The following is a 23020-nucleotide window of genomic DNA, read 5'->3' on the forward strand; positions in this document are numbered from 1 at the left end:
TGCACAGTGTTCAGTTCCATTCGCAACCCCTCAGATAATGAAGCAGTCCGAGCCCGCATGCAGCAAGACCTGGACAACATCCAGGCTTGGGCTCATAAGTGGCAAGTAACATTCGCGCCAGATAAGTGCTAGGCAATGACCATCCCCAACAAGAGAGAGTCTAACCACCTCCCCTTGACATTCAACAGCATTACCATCGCCGAATCCCCCACCATCAACATCCTGGGGGTCACCATTGACCAGAAACTGAACTGGACCAGCCATATAAATACTGTGGCTACGAGAGCAGCTCAGAGGCTGGGTATTCTGCGGCGAGTGACTCACCTCCTGACTCCCCAAAGCCTTTCCACCATCTACAAGGCACAAGTCAGGAGTGTGATGGAATACTCTCCACTTGCCTGGATGAGTGCAGCTCCAACAACACTCAAGAAGCTCGACACCATGCAAGATAAAGCAGCCCGCTTGATTGGCACCCCATCCACCACCCTAAACATTCACTCCCTTCACCACCGGCGCACTGTGGCTGCAGTGTGCACCATCCACAGGATGCACTGCAGCAACTCGCCAAGGCTTCTTCGACAGCACCTCCCAAACCCGCGACCTCTACCACCTAGAAGGACAAGAGCAGCAGGCGCATGGGAACAACACCACCTGCACGTTCCCCTCCAAGTCACACACCATCCCGACTTGGAAATATATCGCCGTTCCTTCATCGTCGCTGGGTCAAAATCCTGGAACTCCCTTCCTAACAGCACTGTGGGAGAACCGTCACCACACGGACTGCAGCGGTTCAAGAAGGCGGCTCACCACCACCTTCTCGAGGGCAATTAGGGATGGGCAATAAATGCTGGCCTCGTCAGCGACGCCCACATCCCATGAACGAATAAAAAAAATTAAAAAAAATGTCCACAGATCCCTGAAGGTAACAGGACAGGTAAATAAGGTGGTTAAGAAGGCATACGGGATACCTTCCTTTATTAGCCGAGGCATAGAATATAAGAGCAGGGATGTTATGCTGGAACTGTATAAAACACTAGTTAGGCCACAGCTTGAGTACTGCGTACAGTTCTGGTCACCACATTACAGGAAGGATGTAATTGCACTAGAGAGGGTACAGAGGAGATTTACGAGGATGTTGCCAGGACTGGAGAATTTTATCTATGAGGAAAGATTGGATAGGCTGGAGTTGTTTTCTTTGGAACAGAGGAGGCGGAGGGGAGATTTAATTGAGGTGTACAAAATTATGAGGGACCTAGATAGAGTGGATAGGAAGGATCTATTTCCCTTAGCAGAGAGGTCAATAACCAGGGGGCATGGATTTAAAGTGATTGGTAGAAGGATTAGAGGCCATCTGAGGAAAAGTTTTTTCACCCAGAGGGTGGTGAGGGTCTGGAACTCACTGCCTGAAAGGGTGGTAGAGGCAGAAACCCTCAACTCATTTAAAAAGTACTTGGATGTGCACCTGAAATGCCGTTACCTACAGGGCAGTCGGTCAGTGTGTGCGCGGTCGGTCGGTCTGTGTGCGCGGTCGGTCGGTCTGTGTGCGCGGTCGGTCGGTCTGTGTGCGCGGTCGGTCGGTCTGTGTGCGCGGTCGGTCGGTCTGTGTGCGCGGTCGGTCAGTCTGTGTGCGCGGTCGGTCAGTCAGTCAGTCAGTCTGTGTGTGCGGTCGGTCAGTCTGTGTGCGCGGTCGGTCGGTCTGTGTGCGCGGTCGGTCAGTCTGTGTGCGCGGTCGTTCGGTCTGTGTGCGCGGTCGGTCGGTCTGTGTGCGCGGTCGGTCGGTCTGTGTGCGCGGTCGGTCAGTCTGTGTGTGTGCGCGGTCGGTCAGTCTGTGTGTGTGCGCGGTCGGTCAGTCTGTGTGCGCGGTCGGTCAGTCTGTGTGCGCGGTCGGTCAGTCTGTGTGTGTGCGCGGTCGGTCAGTCTGTGTGTGTGCGCGGTCGGTCAGTCTGTGTGTGTGCGCGGTCGGTCAGTCTGTGTGTGTGCGCGGTCGGTCAGTCAGTCTGTGTGCGCGGTCGGTCAGTCAGTCTGTGTGCGCGGTCGGTCAGTCAGTCTGTGTGCGCGGTCGGTCAGTCAGTCTGTGTGCGCGGTCGGTCAGTCTGTGTGTGTGCGCGGTCGGTCAGTCTGTGTATGTGCGCGGTCGGTCAGTCTGTGTGTGTGCGCGCGGTCGGTCAGTCTATGTGTGTGTGCAGTCGGTCAGTCTGTGTGCGCAGTCAGTCAGCGTGTGCGCGGTCGGTCTTTGTGTGTGTGTGTGTGTGTGTGTGTGTGTGTGTGCGCGCGCGTGCACACGCACGCGCGGTCGGTCTGTGTGTGCGCGGTCAGTCAGTGTGCGCGGTCAGTCAGTGTGCGCGGTCAGTCAGTGTGCGCGGTCAGTCAGTGTGTGCGGTCAGTCTGTCTTATTCCACCTTTCCCCTTGTTCTGTATCTTTTTAAATTCTGTCCACTGTAATCTCCCAGTTCTAAGGGAGGCTTTATAACCCATACTTTGCTGTGTGTTCTCTCCACAGATTCTGCCTCTTAGTCCAGCCATTTCTGATTTTTTCACTTGACTTAATGTGGTCCTGAACCAAATCACTTGGGTTACTTACTTCTCAGATTCTCGACTAGCTGTGAGTGTGAGTTTGCAGAGGATGTCCAGGCCATACCCCTCACGATCAACAGTCCCACGGGAAAAACAACCGAGAGCCTCAGCATGGCCAACATGTCCCTTAAACTGAACCAAAGCACAGCCATTAGCTCCTACATCTCCACGACCACCACTCAATGTAGAAATCCATACAAAGTGCCCAGTGCAAGGTGCGGGATTTCACCGATGCACCAACATTACATTCTCTCTCTCTCTCAGGTGTCTGCCGTGGCTCAGTGGGTAGCACTCTCACACACTCCAGAGAGCAGAGCACATAATCCTGGCTGACATTCCCAATGCAGTACTGAGGGAGTGCTGCACTGTCGGAGGTGTCATCTTTCACCTGAGCCCTCTCAGGTGAATGTAGAAGATCTCTCTGGTGTCCTGGCCAATATTTATCCTTCAACCAACACCACTAAAAACTGATTATTTGGTCATTATCACATTACTGTTTGTGGGATCTTGCTGTACACAAATTGGCTGCTGTTTCCCTGCATTACAACAGTGACTACACTTCAAAAGTACTTCATTGGCTGTAAAGCGATTTGTCCTGAGGTTGTGAAAGGTGCTATATAAATGCACGATCTTTCTGTCTCTGTCACTCACTCTCTACCTGTCAGACTCCAAGTATTGATCTCTCTCTCTCTGTCTATCTCCGTCTCTCTCTTTCTCTGTCTGTCTCTCCGACTCTGTCTGTCTGTCACCCTCCCTCTCTTTCCGTCTCGCTCTTTGCATCTTTCGCTGTCTCTCTCTCTCATCTGTCTCTCGTCTCTGTCTCTGTGCCTCTCTCTCTCTGTCTTTCTTTGTTACTCTCTGCATCCCTCTCTGCTTCTCGCTTCCTCTCTGCCTTTCTCTATTACTCCCTGTCTCTCTCTTTCTCATTCTTTCTTTCTCACTCTCTGTCTTTCTCTCTTTGTTACTGTCTCTCTGTGCTACTCTCTCTTTCTCACTGTCTGTCTCTCCCTGTCAGTCTCACTCTCTCACTTTCTCTCTGTCTCTGTCTCTTTCTCACTCTCTTTCTCTTCCTCTCTTTATCACACTCTCTCTTTTTCTCAATCCTTCTCTCTCATTTGCTCTCTTTCTCGCTTACTCACACTTTCTCCCTCATTCTCACTCTCTTCCTCTTTCACACGCTCTCTTTCTCAGTCTCTTTCTCTCTCACACTCTCTCTCCCTTTCTCACTCCCTCTCTTCCTCATTCTGTCTCTCACCCTCTTTCTTTCTCACCCCCTCTCTCTTCCTCTCTTTCACACTCTCTCTTTCTTCCTCTTTCTCACTCTCTTTTCTCTCTCTCACTTTCTGTCTCTTTCTCAACCTCTCTCACTTTCTGTCCCTTTCTCTCTTTTCCTCACTTTCTTTCTCTTCCTCTCTCACTTTCTCTGTCTCTTTCTCACCCTCTTTCCCTTTCTCTCTCTCACCCTCTCTTTCACACACTCTCTTTCTCACCCTCTCTTTCTCATCCTCTTTCCCTTTCTCTCTCTTTCTTTCTCACTTCCTCTCTCTCACCCTCTTTCACACTCTCTCTTTCTCATTCTCTCTCACTTTCTCCCTTTTCCTCAATCTCTTTTTCTTTCTCACTCTCTCTCTCTTCCTCACTCTCTTTCTTCCTCTGTCTCTTTCTCAATCTTTCTCACTCTCTCTCTTTGTCTGTCTTTTTTTCTCTCTTTCTCACTCTTTTCTCACCCTCTGTCTCTTTCTCAACCTCTCACACCTTCTCTTTCTCTCTCTCGCTCACTTTTTTTCCACTTTCCTTCTTACTCACTCTCTCCTTCTCACTCACTCTCTTCTCACTCACTCTCTCCTTCTCTTCTTTTCTCTCTCTCCCTGTCTTTCCCACTTTCTCTCCGTCTTTCTCACTGTCTCTTTCTCACTCTCTCTCTTCCTCACTTTTGCTTTCTCACTCTGTCTTTCTCTTCATCTTTCTCTCTCTTCCTCACTCTCCCTTTTACTCTCTCTTCCTCTCATCCTCTTTCTCACCCTCTCTCACTTTCTTTCACTCACTCTCTCTCTCTTTCTTACTTTCTCTTTCTCTCTCTCCCTTTCCCTTTCTCTCTCTTCCTCTATTGCTCACTTTTTCTCACTCTCTCGATCTCTCTTCCTCTCTCTTACCCTCTTTCACACTCTCTCTCTCTCTCATCCTTTCACACACTCTCTCTCTCTCACCCTCTTTCACTTTGTCTCTTTCTCATTCTCCCTCACTTTCTGTCTCTTTCTCCCTCACTTTCTCCCTTTTCCTCACTCTTTCTCTCTCTCTCTCCGTCTCTTTCTCAACCTCTCTCTCGCTCTCTCTTTCTCAACCTCTCTCTCGCTCTCTCTTTCTCAACCTCTCTCTCGCTCTCTCTTTCTCAACCTCTCTCTCGCTCTCTCTTTCTCAACCTCTCTCTCGCTCTCTCTTTCTCAACCTCTCTCTCTCTCTCTCTCTTTCTCTCTCTTTCTCAACCTCTTTCTCTCTCTCTCTCTTTCTCAACCTCTCCCCCTCTCTTTCTCAACCTCTCCCCCTCTCTTTCTCAACCTCTCCCCCTCTCTTTCTCAACCTCTCCCCCTCTCTTTCTCAACCTCTCCCCCTCTCTTTCTCAACCTCTCTCCCTCTCTTTCTCAACCTCTCTCCCTCTCTTTCTCAACCTCTCTCCCTCTCTTTCTCAACCTCTCTCCCTCTCTTTCTCAACCTCTCTCCCTCTCTTTCTCAACCTCTCTCCCTCTCTTTCTCAACCTCTCTTCCTCTCTTTCTCAACCTCTCTCCCTCTCTTTCTCAACCTCTCTCCCTCTCTTTCTCAACCTCTCTCCCTCTCTTTCTCAACCTCTCTCCCTCTCTTTCTCAGGGGGTGACTAGGCGTGTGGATGAGGGTAACGCAGTGGATGTGGTATACATGGATTTCAGTAAGGCCTTCGATAAAGTCCCCCACAGGAGACTGGTCAAGAAGGTACGAGCCCATGGAATCCAGGGTGCCTTGGCACTTTGGATACAAAACTGGCTTAGTGGCAGAAGGCAGAGGGTGATGGTCGAAGGTTGTTTTTGTGACTGGAAGCCTGTGGCCAGTGGGGTACCACAGGGATCGGTGCTGGGTCCCTTGCTGTTTGTGGTCTACATTAATGACTTGGATATGAATGTAAAAGGTATGATCAGTAAGTTCGCTGATGATACAAAGATTGGTAGGGTGGTAAATAGTGAGGAGGATAGCCTCAGTCTGCAGGACGATATAGATGGGTTGGTCAGATGGGCGGAACAGTGGCAAATGGAATTTAACCCGGAAAAGTGCGAGGTGATGCACTTTGGAGGGACTAACAAGGCAAGGGAATACACAATGAATGGGAGGACCCTAGGCAAGACAGAGGGTCAGAGGGATCTTGGTGTGCAAGTTCACAGATCTCTGAAGGCAGCGGAACAGGTAGATAAGGTGGTAAAGAAGGCATATGGGATACTTGCCTTTATTAGCCGAGGCATAGAATATAAGAGCAAGGAGGTTATGATGGAGCTGTATAAAACACTGGTTAGGCCACAGCTGGAGTACTGTGTGCAGTTCTGGTCGCCACACTACAGGAAGGATGTGAACGCTTTGGAGAGGGTGCAGAGGAGATTCACCAGGATGTTACCAGGGCTGGAGCGCTTCAGCTATGAAGAGAGACTGGGAAGATTGGGTTTGTTTTCCTTGGAGCAGAGGAGGCTGAGGGGGGACATGATTGAGGTGTACAAAATTATGAGGGGCACAGATAGGATGGATACTAAGGAGCTTTTTCCCTTCGTTGAGGGTTCTATAACAAGGGGACACAGATTCAAGGTAAAAGGCGGGAGGTTTAGAGGGGATTTGAGAAAGAACTTTTTCACCCAGAGGGTGGTTGGAGTCTGGAACTCACTGTCTGAAAGGGTTGTGGAGGCAGGAACCCTCACAACATTCAAGAAGCATTTGGATGAGCACTTGAAATGCCATAGCATACAAGGCTACGGACCAAATGCTGGAATATGGGATTAGAGTAGACAGGGCTGATGGCCGGCACGGACACGATGGGCCGAAGGGCCTCTATCCATGCTGTATGACTCTCTATGACTCTTTCTCAACCTCTCTCCCTCTCTTTCTCAACCTCTCTCCCTCTCTTTCTCAACCTCTCTCCCTCTCTTTCTCAACCTCTCTCCCTCTCTTTCTCAACCTCTCTCCCTCTCTTTCTCAACCTCTCTCCCTCTCTTTCTCAACCTCTCTCCCTCTCTTTCTCAACCTCTCTCCCTCTTTCTCAACCTCTCTCCCTCTCTTTCTCAACCTCTCTCTTTCTCACTCACTCTCTCCTTCCATCCTTTCTCTCTCCCTTCCACTCCCTCACTTGCTGTCTTTCTCACTCTCTCCCTTCCTCACTTTTCCTCTTACTCTCTCTCTCATCCTCTTTCTCACTCTGTTTCTCTGTCTCTTTCTCTCTCTTCCCCCTTCCTCACTCTTTCTCTCTCTGTCTCTCTCGCATTCTCTCTTTCACTCACTCTCTCGATCGCTATTCTCGTTATAGACTCCCCTACCCAAAGGTAGGGGAGTCTATAACGAGGGGGCACAGATTTAAGGTGAGAGGGGAGAGATACAAAAGGATCCAGAGGGGCAATTTTTTCACTCAAAGGGTGGTGAGTGTCTGGAACGAGCTGCCAGAGGCAGTAGTAGAGGCGGGTACAATTTTGTCTTTTAAAAAGCATTTGGACAGTTACATGGGGAAGATGGGTATCGAGGGATATGGGCCAAGTGCAGGCAATTGGGACTAGCTTAGTGGTATAAACTGGGCGACATGGACATGTTGGGCCGAAGGGCCTGTTTCCATGTTGTAACTTCTATGATTCTATGATTCTATTCCTCACTCTCATTTTCTTTCTCACTCTCTCTCGTCCTCACGCTCATTTTCTTTCTCACTCTCACTTTCTCCCTCTGTCTGTCTCTCTTTTCCTCACTCTCCTCTCTCATCCTCTCTATCACACTCACTCTCTTCCCCTCTCACATTTTGTCTCTTTCTCACTCTCTTTCTTTCTTACTCACTCTCTTTCTCACTCGGTCTCTTTCTCACACTCACTCTCCCTCTCTTTCTGACCCTCTCCCTTCCTTCCTCACCCCCTCTCTTTCTCACCCTCTCTTCCTGCCTTCCTCACCCTCTCTCTTCCTCACCCTCTCACTTTTTCTGCCTCGTCCTCACTCTCTATCACTCTCTTTTTCTCTCGTCCCCACTCTCTCTCTCTCTTTTTCTCTCGTCCCCACTCTCTCTCTCTCTTTTTCTCTCGTCCCCACTCTCTTTTTCTCTCATAAGAACATAAGAACATAAGAAATTGGAGCAGGAGTAGGCCAATCGGCCCCTCGAGCCTGCTCCGCCATTCAATAAGATCATGGCTGATCTGATCCCAACCACAAATCTAAAGAACACAAGAAGTCGGAGCAGGACCCGGCCACATAGCCCCTGGGACCTCTCCGCCACCCACAGGGCATTGACCGATCCGAACTCAGCTTCATGTCCAATTTCCTGCCCGCTCCCCGTAACCCCTAATTCCCTTTACTTCCAGGAAACTGTCTATTTCTGTTTTAAATTTTATCTTATATGTTTCAATAAGATCGCCTCTCATTCTTCTGAACTCCAATGAGTAGAGTCCCAATCTACTCAACCTCTCCTCATATGTCCACCCTCTCGTCCTCACTCTCTTTTTCTCTCGTCCTCACTCTCTTTTACTCTCGCCCCCACTCTCTTTTACTCTCGCCCCCACTCTCTTTTACTCTCGCCCCCACTCTCTCTTTCTCTCGCCCTCAATCTCTCTTTCTCTCGCCCCCACTCTCTCTTTCTCTCGCCCTCACTCTCTCTTTCTCTCGCCCTCACTCTCTCTTTCTCTCGCCCTCACTCTCTCTTTCTCTCGCCCTCACTCCCTCTTTCTCTCGCCCTCACTCCCTCTTTCTCTCGCCCTCACTCTCTCTTTCTCTCGCCCTCACTCTCTCTTTCTCTCGCCCTCACTCTCTCTTTCTCTCGCCCTCACTCTCTCTTTCTCTCGCCCTCACTCTCTCTTTCTCTCGCCCTCACTCTCTCTTTCTCTCGCCCTCACTCTCTCTTTCTCTCGCCCTCACGCTCTCTTTCACTCGCAATCAATCTCTCTTTCTCTCGCCCTCACTCTCTCTTTCACTCGCAATCAATCTCTCTTTCTCTCGCCCTCACTCTCTCTTTCTCTCGCCCTCACTCTCTCTTTCTCTCGCCCTCACTCTCTCTTTCACTCGCAATCAATCTCTCTTTCTCTCGCCCTCACTCTCCCTTTCTCTCGCCCTCACTCTCTCTTTCTCTCGCAATCAATCTCTCTTTCTCTCGTCCCCACTCTCTTTTTCTCTCGTCCCCACTCTCTTTTTCTCTCGTCCCCACTCTCTTTTTCTCTCGTCCTCACTCTCTTTTTCTCTCGTCCCCACTCTCTTTCTCTCTCGTCCTCACTCTCTTTTTCTCTCGTCCCCACTCTCTTTTTCTCTCGTCCCCACTCTCTTTCTCTCGTCCCCACTCTCTTTTTCTCTCGTCCTCACTCTTTTTCTCTCGTCCCCACTCTCTTTTTCTCTCGTCCCCACTCTCTTTTTCTCTCGCCCTCACTCTCTTTTTCTCTCGTCCTCACTCTCTTTTTCTCTCGTCCCCACTCTCTTTTTCTCTCGTCCCCACTCTCTTTTTCTCTCGTCCCCACTCTCTTTTTCTCTCGCCCTCACTCTCTTTTTCTCTCGTCCTCACTCTCTTTTTCTCTCGCCCTCACTCTCTTTTTCTCTCGCCCTCACTCTCTTTTTCTCTCGTCCTCACTCTCTTTTTCTCTCGTCCTCACTCTCTTTTTCTCTCGTCCCCACTCTCTTTTTCTCTCGCCCTCACTCTCTTTTTCTCTCGTCCTCACTCTCTTTTTCTCTCGTCCCCACTCTCTTTTTCTCTCGTCCCCACTCTCTTTTTCTCTCGTCCCCACTCTCTCTCTCTCTTTTTCTCTCGTCACCACTCTCTCTCTCTCTTTTTCTCTCGTCACCACTCTCTCTCTCTCTTTTTCTCTCGTCCTCACTCTCTCTCTCTCTTTTTATCTCGTCCTCACTCTCTCTCACTCTCTTTTTCTCTCGTCCCCACTCTCTTTTTCTCTTTTTCTCTCGTCCTCACTCTCTCTCACTCTTTTTCTCTCGTCCTCACTCTCTTTTTCTCTCGTCCTCACTCTCTTTTTCTCTCGTCCCCACTCTCTCTCTCTCTTTTTCTCTCGTCCCCACTCTGTCTCACTCTCTTTTTCTCTCGTCCCCACTCTCTCTCACTCTCTTTTTCTCTCGTCCCCACTCTCTTTTTCTCTCGTCCTCACTCTCTCTCACTCTCTTTTTCTCGCGTCCTCACTCTCTTTTTCTCTCGTCCCCACTCTCTTTTTCTCTCGTCCTCACTCTCTCTCACTCTCTTTTTCTCGCGTCCTCACTCTCTTTTTCTCTCGTCCCCACTCTCTCTCTCACTTTTTCTCTCGTCCCCACTCTCTCTCTCACTTTTTCTCTCGTCCTCACTCTCTCTCTCTCTCTTTTTCTCTCGTCCTCACTCTCTCTCTCTCTTTTTCTCTCGTCCTCACTCTCTCTCTCTCTTTTTCTCTCGTCCTCACTCTCTCTCACTCTCTTTTTCTCTCGTCCCCACTCTCTTTTTCTCTTTTTCTCTCGTCCTCACTCTCTCTCACTCTCTTTTTCTCGCGTCCTCACTCTCTTTTTCTCTCGTCCCCACTCTCTCTCTCACTTTTTCTCTCGTCCTCACTCTCTCTCACTCTCTTTTTCTCTCGTCCCCACTCTCTTTTTCTCTTTTTCTCTCGTCCTCACTCTCCCTCACTCTCTTTTTCTCTTGTCCTCACTCTCTTTTTCTCTCGTCCTCACTCTCTTTTTCTCTCGTCCCCACTCTCTTTTTCTCTCGTCCCCACTCTCTTTTTCTCTCGTCCCCACTCTCTTTTTCTCTCGTCCTCACTCTCTTTTTCTCTCGTCCCCACTCTCTTTTTCTCTCGTCCCCACTCTCTTTTTCTCTCGTCCCCACTCTCTTTTTCTCTCGTCCCCACTCTCTTTCTCTCTCGTCCTCACTCTCTTTCTCTCTCGTCCTCACTCTCTTTCTCTCTATTCCTCACTCTCTTTCTCTCTCGTCCTCACTCTCTTTCTCTCTCGTCCTCACTCTCTTTCTCTCTCGTCCTCACTCTCTTTTTGTCTCGTCCTCACTCTCTTTTTCTCTCGTCCTCACTCTCTTTCTCTCTCGTCCTCACTCTCTTTCTCTCTCGTCCTCACTCTCTTTCTCTCTCGTCCTCACTCTCTTTCTCTCTCGTCCTCACTCTCCTTTTCTCTCGTCCTCACTCTCCTTTTCTCTCGTCCTCACTCTCTTTTTCTCTCGTCCTCACTCTCTTTTTCTCTCGTCCTCACTCTCTTTCTCTCTCGTCCTCACTCTCTTTCTCTCTCGTCCTCACTCTCCTTTTCTCTCGTCCTCACTCTCTTTTTCTCTCGTCCTCACTCTCTTTTTCTCTCGTCCTCACTCTCTTTTTCTCTCGTCCCCACTCTCTTTTTCTCTTTTTCTCTCGTCCTCACTCTCTCTCACTCTCTTTTTCTCTCGTCCTCACTCTCCCTCACTCTCTTTTTCTCTCGTCCTCACTCTCTTTTTCTCTCGTCCTCACTCTCTTTTTCTCTCGTCCCCACTCTCTTTTTCTCTCGTCCTCACTCTCCTTTTCTCTCGTCCTCACTCTCTTTTTCTCTCGTCCTCACTCTCTTTTTCTCTCGTCCCCACTCTCTTTTTCTCTCGTCCCCACTCTCTTTTTCTCTCGTCCCCACTCACTTTTTCTCTCGTCCCCACTCTCTTTCTCTCTCGTCCTCACTCTCTTTCTCTCTCGTCCTCACTCTCTTTCTCTCTCGTCCTCACTCTCTTTTTCTCTCGTCCTCACTTTCTTTTTCTCTCGTCCTCACTTTCTTTTTCTCTCGTCCTCACTCTCTTTCTCTCTCGTCCTCACTCTCTTTCTCTCTCGTCCTCACTCTCTTTCTCTCTCGTCCTCACTCTCTTTCTCTCTCGTCCTCACTCTCTTTCTCTCTCGTCCTCACTCTCTTTCTCTCTCGTCCTCACTCTCTTTCTCTCTCGTCCTCACTCTCTTTCTCTCTCGTCCTCACTCTCTTTCTCTCTCGTCCTCACTCTCTTTTTCTCTCGTCCTCACTCTCTTTTTCTCTCGTCCTCACTCTCTTTTTCTCTCGTCCTCACTCTCTTTTTCTCTCGTCCTCACTCTCTTTTTCTCTCGTCCCCACTCTCTTTTTCTCTCGTCCTCACTCTCTTTTTCTCTCGTCCTCACTCTCTTTTTCTCTCGTCCCCACTCTCTTTTTCTCACGTCCCCACTCTCTTTTTCTCTCGTCCCCACTCTCTTTTTCTCTCGTCCCCACTCTCTTTTTCTCTCGTCCCCACTCTCTTTTTCTCTCGCCCTCACTCTCTTTTTCTCTCGCCCTCACTCTCTTTTTCTCTCGTCCTCACTCTCCTTTTCTCTCGTCCTCACTCTCTTTTTCTCTCGTCCCCACTCTCTTTTTCTCTCGCCCTCACTCTCTTTTTCTCTCGTCCTCACTCTCCTTTTCTCTCGTCCTCACTCTCTTTTTCTCTCGTCCCCACTCTCTTTTTCTATCGTCCCCACTCTCTTTTTCTATCGCCCTCACTCTCTTTTTCTCTCGTCCTCACTCTCCTTTTCTCTCGTCCTCACTCTCTTTTTCTATCGCCCTCACTCTCTTTTTCAATCGTCCTCACTCTCTTTTTCTCTCGTCCCCACGTCCCCACTCTCTTTTTCTCTCGTCCCCACTCTCTTTTTCTCTCGTCCCCACTCTCTTTTTCTCTCGTCCCCACTCTCTTTTTCTCTCGTCCCCACTCTCTTTTTCTATCGCCCTCACTCTCTTTTTCAATCGTCCTCACTCTCTTTTTCTCTCGTCCTCACTCTCTTTTTCTCTCTTTTTCTCTCGTCCTCACTCTCTTTCTCTCTCGTCCTCACTCTCTTTCTCTCTCGTCCTCACTCTCTTTCTCTCTCGTCCTCACTCTCTTTCTCTCTCGTCCTCACTCTCTTTCTCTCTCGTCCTCACTCTCTTTCTCTCTCGTCCTCACTCTCTTTCTCTCTCGTCCTCACTCTCTTTCTCTCTCGTCCTCACTCTCTTTTTCTCTCGTCCTCACTCTCTTTTTCTCTCGTCCTCACTCTCTTTTTCTCTCGTCCTCACTCTCTTTTTCTCTCGTCCTCACTCTCTTTCTCTCTCGTCCTCACTCTCTTTCTCTCTCGTCCTCACTCTCTTTCTCTCTCGTCCTCACTCTCTTTTTATCTCGTCCTCACTCTCTTTTTCTCTCGTCCTCACTCTCTTTTTCTCTCGTCCTCACTCTCTTTTTCTCTCGTCCTCACTCTCCTTTTCTCTCGTCTTAACTCTCTTTTTCTCTCTTTTTCTCTCGTCCTCACTCTCTTTTTCTCTCGCCCTCACTCTCTTTTTCTCTCGTCCTCATTCTCTTTTTCTCTCGTCCTCACTCTCCTTTTCTCTCGTCCTCACTCTCTTTTTCTCTCGTCCTCACTCTCTTTTTCTCTCGTCCCCACTCTCTTTTTCTATCGTCCTCACTCTCTTTTTCTATCGCCCTCACTCTCTTTTTCAATCGTCCTCACTCTCTTTTTCTCTCGTCCTCACTCTCTTTTTCTCTCTTTTTCTCTCGTCCTCACTCTCTTTTTCTCTCTTTTTCTCTCGTCCTCACTCTGTTTTTCTCTCTTTTTCTCTCGTCCTCACTCTCTTTTTCTCTCGTCCTCACTCTCTTTTTCAATCGTCCTCACTCTCTTTTTCAATCGTCCTCACTCTCTTTTTCAATCGTCCTCACTCTCTTTTTCTCTCGTCCTCACTCTCTTTTTCAATCGTCCTCACTCTCTTTTTCAATCGTCCTCACTCTCTTTTTCTCTCGTCCCCACTCTTTTTCTCTCGCCCTCACTCTCTCTCTTTCTCCCGCCCTCACTCTCTCTTTCTCTCGCCCTCACTCTCTCTTTCTCTCGCCCTCACTCTCTCTTTCTCTCGCCCTCAATCTCTCTTTCTCTCGCCCTCACTCTCTCTTTCTCTCGCCCTCACTCTCTCTTTCTCTCGCCCTCACTCTCTCTTTCTCTCGCCCTCACTCTCTCTTTCTCTCGCCCTCACTCTCTCTTTCTCTCGCCCTCACTCTCTCTTTCTCTCGCCCTCACTCTCTCTTTCTCTCGCCCTCACTCTCTCTTTCTCTCGCAATCAATCTCTCTTTCTCTCGCCCTGACTCTCTCTTTCTCTCGCCCTCACTCTCTCTTTCTCTCGCAATCAATCTCTCTTTCTCTCGTCCTCACTCTCTCTTCCTTACTTTCTCTCACTATCTTTCTCTCCTCACTCTCTCTCTCTCTTCCACACTCTCTCTCACTCTCTTTTTCTCTCGTCCTCACTCTCTTTCTCTCGTCCTCACTCTCTTTTTCTCTCGTCCCCACTCTCTTTTTCTCTTTTTCTCTCGTCCTCACTCTCTCTCACTCTCTTTTTCTCTCGTCCTCACTCTCTTTTTCTCTCGTCCCCACTCTCTCTCTCTCTTTTTCTCTCGTCCTCACTCTCTCTCACTCTCTTTTTCTCTCGTCCCCACTCACTATTTCTCTTTTTCTCTCGTCCCCACTCTCTTTTTCTCTCGTCCCCACTCTCTCTCTCTCTTTTTCTCTCGTCCTCATTCTCTCTCACTCTCTTTTTCTCTCGTCACCACTCTCTCTCTCTCTTTTTCTCTCGTCCTCACTCTCTCTCACTCTCTTTTTCTCTCGTCCCCACTCTCTCTTTCTCTTTTTCTCTCGTCCTCACTCTCTCTCACTCTCTTTTTCTCTCGTCACCACTCTCTTTTTCTCTCGTCCCCACTCTCTCTCTCTCTCTTTTTCTCTCGTCCTCACTCTCTCTCACTCTTTTTCTCTCGTCCTCACTCTCTTTTTCTCTTTTTCTCTCGTCCCCACTCTCTTTTTCTCTTCTTCTCTCGTCCTCACTCTCTCTCACTCTCTTTTTCTCGCGTCCTCACTCTCTTTTTCTCTCGTCCCCACTCTCTCTCTCTCTTTTTCTCTCGTCCTCACTCTCTCTCACTCTCTTTTTCTCTCGTCCCCACTCTCTTTTTCTCTTTTTCTCTCGTCCCCACTCTCTTTTTCTCTCGTCCTCACTCTCTTTTTCTCTCGTCCTCACTCTCTTTTTCTCTCGTCCTCACTCTCTTTTTCTCTCGTCCTCACTCTCTTTTTCTCTCGTCCTCACTCTCTTTTTCTCTCGTCCCCACTCTCTTTTTCTCTCGTCCCCACTCTCTTTTTCTCTCGTCCTCACTCTCTTTTTCTCTCGTCCCCACTCTCTTTTTCTCTCGTCCCCACTCTCTTTTTCTCTCGTCCTCACTCTCTTTTTCTCTCGTCCCCACTCTCTTTTTCTCTCGTCCTCACTCTCTTTTTCTCTCGTCCCCACTCTCTTTTTCTCTTTTTCTCTCGTCCTCACTCTCTTTTTCTCTCGTCCCCACTCTCTTTTTCTCTTTTTCTCTCGTCCCCACTCTCTTTTTCTCTCGTCCCCACTCTCTTTTTCTCTCGTCCCCACTCACTTTTTCTCTCGTCCTCACTCTCTTTTTCTCTCGCCCTCACTCTCTTTTTCTCTCTTTTTCTCTCGTCCTCACTCTCTTTTTCTCTCGTCCTCACTCTCTTTTTCTCTCGTCCTCACTCTCTTTTTCTCTCGTCCTCACTCTCTTTTTCTCTCTTTTTCTCTCGTCCTCACTCTTTTTCTCTCGTCCTCACTCTCTTTCTCTCGTCCTCACTCTCTTTTTCTCTCGTCCCCACTCTCTTTTTCTCTTTTTCTCTCGTCCTCACTCTCTCTCACTCTCTTTTTCTCTCGTCCTCACTCTCTTTTTCTCTCGTCCCCACTCTCTCTCTCTCTTTTTCTCTCGTCCTCACTCTCTCTCACTCTCTTTTTCTCTCGTCCCCACTCTCTCTCTCTCTTTTTCTCTCGTCCTCACTCTCTCTCACTCTCTTTTTCTCTCGTCCCCACTCACTATTTCTCTTTTTCTCTCGTCCCCACTCTCTTTTTCTCTCGTCCTCACTCTCTTTTTCTCTCGTCCTCACTCTCTTTTTCTCTCGTCCTCACTCTCTTTTTCTCTCGTCCCCACTCTCTTTTTCTCTCGTCCCCACTCTCTTTTTCTCTCGTCCTCACTCTCTTTTTCTCTCGTCCCCACTCTCTTTTTCTCTCGTCCCCACTCTCTTTTTCTCTCGTCCTCACTCTCTTTTTCTCTCGTCCCCACTCTCTTTTTCTCTCGTCCCCACTCTCTTTTTCTCTTTTTCTCTCGTCCTCACTCTCTTTTTCTCTCGTCCCCACTCTCTTTTTCTCTCGTCCCCACTCTCTTTTTCTCTCGTCCCCACTCTCTTTTTCTCTCGTCCCCACTCACTTCTTCTCTCGTCCTCACTCTCTTTTTCTCTCGCCCTCACTCTCTTTTTCTCTCTTTTTCTCTCGTCCTCACTCTCTTTTTCTCTCGTCCTCACTCTCTTTTTCTCTCGTCCTCACTCTCTTTTTCTCTCGTCCTCACTCTCTTTTTCTCTCTTTTTCTCTCGTCCTCACTCTTTTTCTCTCGTCCTCACTCTTTTTCTCTCGCCCTCACTCTCTTTTTCTCTCGCCCTCACTCTCTTTTTCTCTCGCCCTCACTCTCTTTTTCTCTCGCCCTCACTCTCTTTTTCTCTCGCCCTCACTCTCTTTTTCTCTCGTCCTCACTCTCTTTTTCTCTCGTCCTCACTCTCTTTTTCTCTCGTCCTCACTCTCTTTTTCTCTCGTCCTCACTCTCTTTCTCTCTCGTCCTCACTCTCTTTCTCTCTCGTCCTCACTCTCTTTCTCTCTCGTCCTCACTCTCTTTCTCTCTCGTCCTCACTCTCTTTTTCTCTCGTCCTCACTCTCTTTTTCTCTCGTCCTCACTCTCTTTTTCTCTCTTTTTCTCTCGCCCTCACTCTCTTTTTCTCTCGTCCTCACTCTCTTTTTCTCTCGTCCTCACTCTCTTTTTCTCTCGTCCTCACTCTCTTTTTCTCTCGTCCTCACTCTCTTTTTCTCTCGTCCTCACTCTCTTTTTCTCTCTTTTTCTCTCGTCCTCACTCTTTTTCTCTCGTCCTCACTCTCTTTTTCTCTCGTCCTCACTCTCTTTTTCTCTCTTTTTCTCTCGTCCTCACTCTCTTTTTCTCTCGTCCTCACTCTCTTTTTCTCTCGTCCTCACTCTCTTTTTCTCTCGTCCTCACTCTCTTTTTCTCTCGTCCTCACTCTCTTTTTCTATCGTCCTCACTCTCTTTTTCTATCGTCCTCACTCTCTTTTTCTATCGCCCTCACCCTCTTTTTCTCTCGCCCTCACTCTCTTTTTCTCTCGCCCTCACTCTCTTTTTCTCTCTTTCTCTCTTCCTCAATCTCTCTCTCTCTTTTTCTCTCGTCCTCACTCTCTCTCTCTCTTTTTCTCTCGTCCTCACTCTCTCTCACTCTCTTTTTCTCTCGTCCTCACTCTCTTTTTCTCTCGTCCTCACTCTCTTTTTCTCTCGTCCTCACTCTCTTTTTCTCTCTTTTTCTCTCGTCCTCACTCTCTTTTTCTCTCGCCCTCACTCTCTTTTTCTCTCGCCCTCACTCTCTTTTTCTCTCGTCCTCACTCTCTTTTTCTCTCGTCCTCACTCTCTTTTTCTCTCTTTTTCTCTCGCCCTCGCTCTCTCTCGCCCTCGCTCTCTCTCTCGCCCTCGCTCTCTCTCTCGCCCTCGCTCTCTCTCTCGCCCTCGCTCTCTCTCTCGCCCTCGCTCTCTCTCGTCCTCGCTCTCTCTCGTCCTCGCTCTCTCTCGTCCTCGCTCTCTCTCACTCTCTTTTTCTCTCGTCCTCACTCTCTTTTTCTCTCGCCCTCACTCTCTTTTTCTCTCGCCCTCACTCTCTTTTTCTCTCGCCCTCACTCTCTTTTTCTCTCGCCCTCACTCTCTTTTTCTCTCGCCCTCACTCTCTTTTTCTCTCGCCCTCACTCTCTTTTTCTCTCGCCCTCACTCTCTTTTTCTCTCGCCCTCACTCTCTTTTTCTCTCGCCCTCACTCTCTTTTTCTCTCGCCCTCACTCTCTTTTTCTCTCGCCCTCACTCTCTTTTTCTCTCGCCCTCACTCTCTTTTTCTCTCGCCCTCACTCTCTTTTTCTCTCGCCCTCACTCTCTTTTTCTCTCGCCCTCACTCTCTTTTTCTCTCGCCCTCACTCTCTTTTTCTCTCGCCCTCACTCTCTTTTTCTCTCGCCCTCACTCTCTTTTTCTCTCTTCCTCAATCTCTCTCTCTCTTTTTCTCTCGTCCTCACTCTCTCTCTCTTTTTCTCTCGTCCTCACTCTCTCTCACTCTCTTTTTCTCTCGTCCTCACTCTCTTTTTCTCTCGTCCTCACTCTCTTTTTCTCTCGTCCTCACTCTCTTTTTCTCTCGTCCTCACTCTCTTTTTCTCTCGTCCTCACTCTCTTTTTCTCTCGTCCTCACTCTCTTTTTCTCTCTTTTTCTCTCGTCCTCACTCTCTTTTTCTCTCGTCCTCACTCTCTTTTTCTCTCGTCCTCACTCTCTTTTTCTCTCGTCCTCACTCTCTTTTTCTCTCGTCCTCACTCTCTTTTTCTCTCGTCCTCACTCTCTTTTTCTCTCGTCCTCACTCTCTTGTTCTCTCGTCCTCACTCTCTTGTTCTCTCGTCCTCACTCTCTTGTTCTCTCGTCCTCACTCTCTCTCACTCTCTTTTTCTCTCGTCCTCACTCTCTTTTTCTCTCGCCCTCACTCTCTTTTTCTCTCGCCCTCACTCTCTTTTTCTCTCGCCCTCACTCTCTTTTTCTCTCGTCTTCACTCTCTTTTTCTCTCTTTTTCTCTCGTCCTCACTCTCTTTTTCTCTCGTCCTCACTCTCTTTTTCTCTCGTCCTCACTCTCTTTTTCTCTCGTCCTCACTCTCTTTTTCTCTCTTTTTCTCTCGTCCTCACTCTCTTTTTCTCTCGTCCTCACTCTCTTTTTCTCTCGTCCTCACTCTCTTTTTCTCTCGTCCTCACTCTCTTTTTCTCTCGTCCTCACTCTCTTTTTCTATCGTCCTCACTCTCTTTTTCTATCGTCCTCACTCTCTTTTTCTATCGCCCTCACCCTCTTTTTCTCTCGCCCTCACTCTCTTTTTCTCTCGCCCTCACTCTCTTTTTCTCTCTTTCTCTCTTCCTCAATCTCTCTCTCTCTTTTTCTCTCGTCCTCACTCTCTCTCTCTCTTTTTCTCTCGTCCTCACTCTCTCTCACTCTCTTTTTCTCTCGTCCTCACTCTCTTTTTCTCTCGTCCTCACTCTCTTTTTCTCTCGTCCTCACTCTCTTTTTCTCTCTTTTTCTCTCGTCCTCACTCTCTTTTTCTCTCGCCCTCACTCTCTTTTTCTCTCGCCCTCACTCTCTTTTTCTCTCGTCCTCACTCTCTTTTTCTCTCGTCCTCACTCTCTTTTTCTCTCTTTTTCTCTCGCCCTCTCTCTCTCTCGCCCTCGCTCTCTCTCTCGCCCTCGCTCTCTCTCTCGCCCTCGCTCTCTCTCTCGCCCTCGCTCTCTCTCTCGCCCTCGCTCTCTCTCGTCCTCGCTCTCTCTCGTCCTCGCTCTCTCTCACTCTCTTTTTCTCTCGTCCTCACTCTCTTTTTCTCTCGCCCTCACTCTCTTTTTCTCTCGCCCTCACTCTCTTTTTCTCTCGCCCTCACTCTCTTTTTCTCTCGCCCTCACTCTCTTTTTCTCTCGCCCTCACTCTCTTTTTCTCTCGCCCTCACTCTCTTTTTCTCTCGCCCTCACTCTCTTTTTCTCTCGCCCTCACTCTCTTTTTCTCTCGCCCTCACTCTCTTTTTCTCTCGCCCTCACTCTCTTTTTCTCTCGCCCTCACTCTCTTTTTCTCTCGCCCTCACTCTCTTTTTCTCTCGCCCTCACTCTCTTTTTCTCTCGCCCTCACTCTCTTTTTCTCTCGCCCTCACTCTCTTTTTCTCTCGCCCTCACTCTCTTTTTCTCTCTTCCTCAATCTCTCTCTCTCTTTTTCTCTCGTCCTCACTCTCTCTCTCTTTTTCTCTCGTCCTCACTCTCTCTCACTCTCTTTTTCTCTCGTCCTCACTCTCTTTTTCTCTCGTCCTCACTCTCTTTTTCTCTCGTCCTCACTCTCTTTTTCTCTCGTCCTCACTCTCTTTTTCTCTCGTCCTCACTCTCTTTTTCTCTCGTCCTCACTCTCTTTTTCTCTCTTTTTCTCTCGTCCTCACTCTCTTTTTCTCTCGTCCTCACTCTCTTTTTCTCTCGTCCTCACTCTCTTTTTCTCTCGTCCTCACTCTCTTTTTCTCTCGTCCTCACTCTCTTTTTCTCTCGTCCTCACTCTCTTTTTCTCTCGTCCTCACTCTCTTGTTCTCTCGTCCTCACTCTCTTGTTCTCTCGTCCTCACTCTCTTGTTCTCTCGTCCTCACTCTCTCTCACTCTCTTTTTCTCTCGTCCTCACTCTCTTTTTCTCTCGCCCTCACTCTCTTTTTCTCTCGCCCTCACTCTCTTTTTCTCTCGCCCTCACTCTCTTTTTCTCTCGTCTTCACTCTCTTTTTCTCTCTTTTTCTCTCGTCCTCACTCTCTCTCTCTCTCTCTCGCCCTCTCTCTCTCTCTCTCTCGCCCTCGCTCTCTCTCTCGCCCTCGCTCTCTCTCTCGCCCTCGCTCTCTCTCTCGCCCTCGCTCTCTCTCTCGCCCTCGCTCTCTCTCTCGCCCTCTCTCTCTCTCGCCCTCTCTCTCTCTCTCGCCCTCGCTCTCTCTCTCGCCCTCGCTCTCTCTCTCGCCCCTCGCTCTCTCTCTCTCTCTCGCCCTCGCTCTCGCCCTCGCTCTCTCTCTCTCTCTCTCGCCCTCGCCCTCTCCCTCTCTCTCTCTCGCCCTCGCCCTCGCTCTCTCTCTCTCTCTCTCTCGCCCTCGCCCTCGCCCTCTCTCTCTCTCTCGCCCTCGCCCTCGCTCTCTCTCTCTCGCCCTCTCTCTCTCTCTCTCGCCCTCGCTCTCTCTCTCTCTCGCCCTCGCTCTCTCTCTCTCTCTCTCTCGCCCTCTCTCTCTCTCTCTCTCGCCCTCTCTCTCTCTCTCGCCCTCGCTCTCTCTCTCTCTCGCCCTCGCTCTCTCTCTCTCTCTCGCCCTCGCTCTCTCTCTCTCGCCTCGCTCTCTCTCTCTCTCTCGCCCTCGCTCTCTCTCTCTCTCTCTCTCGCCCTCGCTCTCTCTCTCTCTCTCGCCCTCGCCCTCGCTCTCTCTCTCTCGCCTCCCCCGCTCTCTCTCTCTCTCGCCCTCTCTCTCTCTCGCCCTCGCTCTCTCTCTCGCCCTCGCTCTCTCTCTCTCTCGCCCTCGCTCTCTCTCTCGCCCTCGCTCTCTCTCTCGCCCTCGCTCTCTCTCTCGCCCTCGCCCTCTCTCTCGCCCTCGCCTCGCTCTCTCTCTCTCGCCCTCTCTCTCTCTCTCGCCCTCGCTCTCTCTCTCGCCCTCGCTCTCTCTCTCGCCCTCGCTCTCTCTCTCGCCCTCGCTCTCTCTCTCGCCCTCGCTCTCTCTCTCGCCCTCGCTCTCTCTCTCTCTCGCCCTCGCCCTCGCCTCGCCTCGCCCTCGCTCTCTCTCTCTCTCTCGCCCTCGCCCTCGCCCTCGCCCTCGCTCTCTCTCTCTCTCTCGCCCTCGCTCTCTCTCTCTCTCTCGCCCTCGCTCTCTCTCTCGCCCTCTCTCTCTCTCTCTCGCCCTCGCTCTCTCTCTCTCGCCCTCTCTCTCTCGCCCTCGCTCTCTCTCTCGCCCTCGCTCTCTCTCTCTCGCCCTCGCCCTCTCTCTCGCCCTCGCCCTCGCTCTCTCTCTCTCTCTCGCCCTCGCCCTCGCTCTCTCTCTCTCTCGCCCTCGCTCTCTCTCTCTCTCTCTCGCCCTCGCCCTCGCCCTCTCTCTCTCTCTCTCGCCCTCGCCCTCGCTCTCTCTCTCTCTCTCGCCCTCGCTCTCTCTCGCCCTCGCCCTCGCTCTCTCTCTCTCTCTCGCCCTCTCTCTCTCTCTCTCGCCCTCGCTCTCTCTCTCTCTCTCGCTCTCGCCCTCGCTCTCTCTCTCTCTCTCTCTCTCGCCCTCGCTCTCTCTCTCGCCCTCGCTCTCTCTCTCTCTCTCGCCCTCTCTCTCTCTCTCGCCCTCTCTCTCTCTCTCTCTCTCGCCTTCGCTCTCTCTCTCTCTCTCGCTCTCGCCCTCGCTCTCTCTCTCTCTCTCGCCCTCGCTCTCTCTCTCTCTCTCGCCCTCTCTCTCTCTCGCCCTCGCCCTCGCCCTCGCTCTCTCTCGCCCTCGCCTCGCTCTCTCGCTCTCTCTCTCTCTCTCTCTCGCGCCCTCGCCCGCCCTCTCGCCCTCTCGCCCTCGCCCTCGCCCGCCCTCTCTCTCTCTCTCTCGCTCTCTCTCTCGCCCTCGCCCTCGCTCTCTCTCTCGCCCTCGCCCTCGCCTCGCTCTCTCTCTCTCGCCCTCGCCCTCGCTCTCTCTCTCGCCCTCGCCCTCGCTCTCTCTCTCTCTCGCCCTCGCCCTCGCTCTCTCTCTCTCTCGCCCTCGCCCTCGCTCTCTCTCTCTCTCGCCCTCGCTCTCTCTCTCTCTCGCCCTCGCTCTCTCTCTCTCTCGCCCTCGCCTCGCTCTCTCTCTCTCTCGCCCTCGCCCTCGCTCTCTCTCTCTCTCGCCCTCGCCCTCTCTCGCCCTCGCTCTCTCTCTCTCTCTCGCCCTCGCCCTCGCCCTCGCTCTCTCTCTCGCCCTCGCTCTCTCTATCTCTCGCCCTCTCTCTCTCTCGCCCTCGCCCTCGCTCTCTCTCTCTCTCGCCCTCGCCCTCTCTCTCTCTCGCCCTCTCTCTCTCTCGCCCTCGCTCTCTCTCTCTCTCTCGCCCTCGCCCTCGCTCTCTCTCGCCCTCGCCCTCGCCCTCGCCCTCGCCCTCGCCCTCTCTCTCTCTCTCTCTCTCTCGCCCTCGCCCTCGCCTCGCTCTCTCTCTCGCCCTCGCTCTCTCTCTCGCCCTCGCCCTCTCTCTCTCTCGCCCTCGCCCTCTCTCTCTCTCTCGCCTCGCCCTCGCTCTTCTCGCCCTCGCCCTCTCTCTCTCTCGCCCTCGCCCTCTCTCTCTCTCTCTCTCGCCCTCGCCCTCGCTCTCTCTCTCGCCCTGCCCTCGCTCTCTCTCTCTCTCGCCCTCGCTCTCTCTCTCTCTCTCTCTCTCCTCGCCTCGCCCCTCGCCTCGCCCTCGCCTCGCCCTCTCTCTCTCTCTCTCGCCCTCGCTCTCTCTCTCTCTCTCGCCCTCGCCCTCGCTCTCTCTCTCGCCCTCGCTCTCTCTCTCTCTCTCTCTCGCCCTCGCTCTCTCTCGCCCTCGCTCTCTCTCTCGCCCTCGCTCTCTCTCCCTCGCCTCGCCCTCGCCCTCTCGCCTCGCCCTCGCCCTCGCCTCGCTCTCTCTCTCTCTCTCGCCCTCGCCCTCGCTCTCTCTCTCGCCCTCGCTCTCTCT

General features: G+C 50.8%; 1 protein-coding gene across 3 annotated transcripts in view; it reads right to left on the minus strand.

Annotated features, from left to right (window-relative positions):
* pcmtl (l-isoaspartyl protein carboxyl methyltransferase, like) overlaps window positions 1-23020 on the minus strand; it is a 66114-nt gene that overhangs the window by 35206 nt on the left and 7888 nt on the right. For all 3 annotated transcript variants that reach the window (XM_067991155.1, XM_067991154.1, XM_067991153.1), the window contains exon 2: window positions 2582-2706. In XM_067991155.1, the coding sequence (XP_067847256.1) occupies window positions 2582-2706 (125 nt within the window). The remainder of the gene's footprint in view (window positions 1-2581; window positions 2707-23020) is intronic.

The sequence above is a fragment of the Heptranchias perlo genome, chromosome 10, assembly GCF_035084215.1.
Source record: "Heptranchias perlo isolate sHepPer1 chromosome 10, sHepPer1.hap1, whole genome shotgun sequence".
Lineage (NCBI taxonomy): Eukaryota > Metazoa > Chordata > Chondrichthyes > Hexanchiformes > Hexanchidae > Heptranchias > Heptranchias perlo.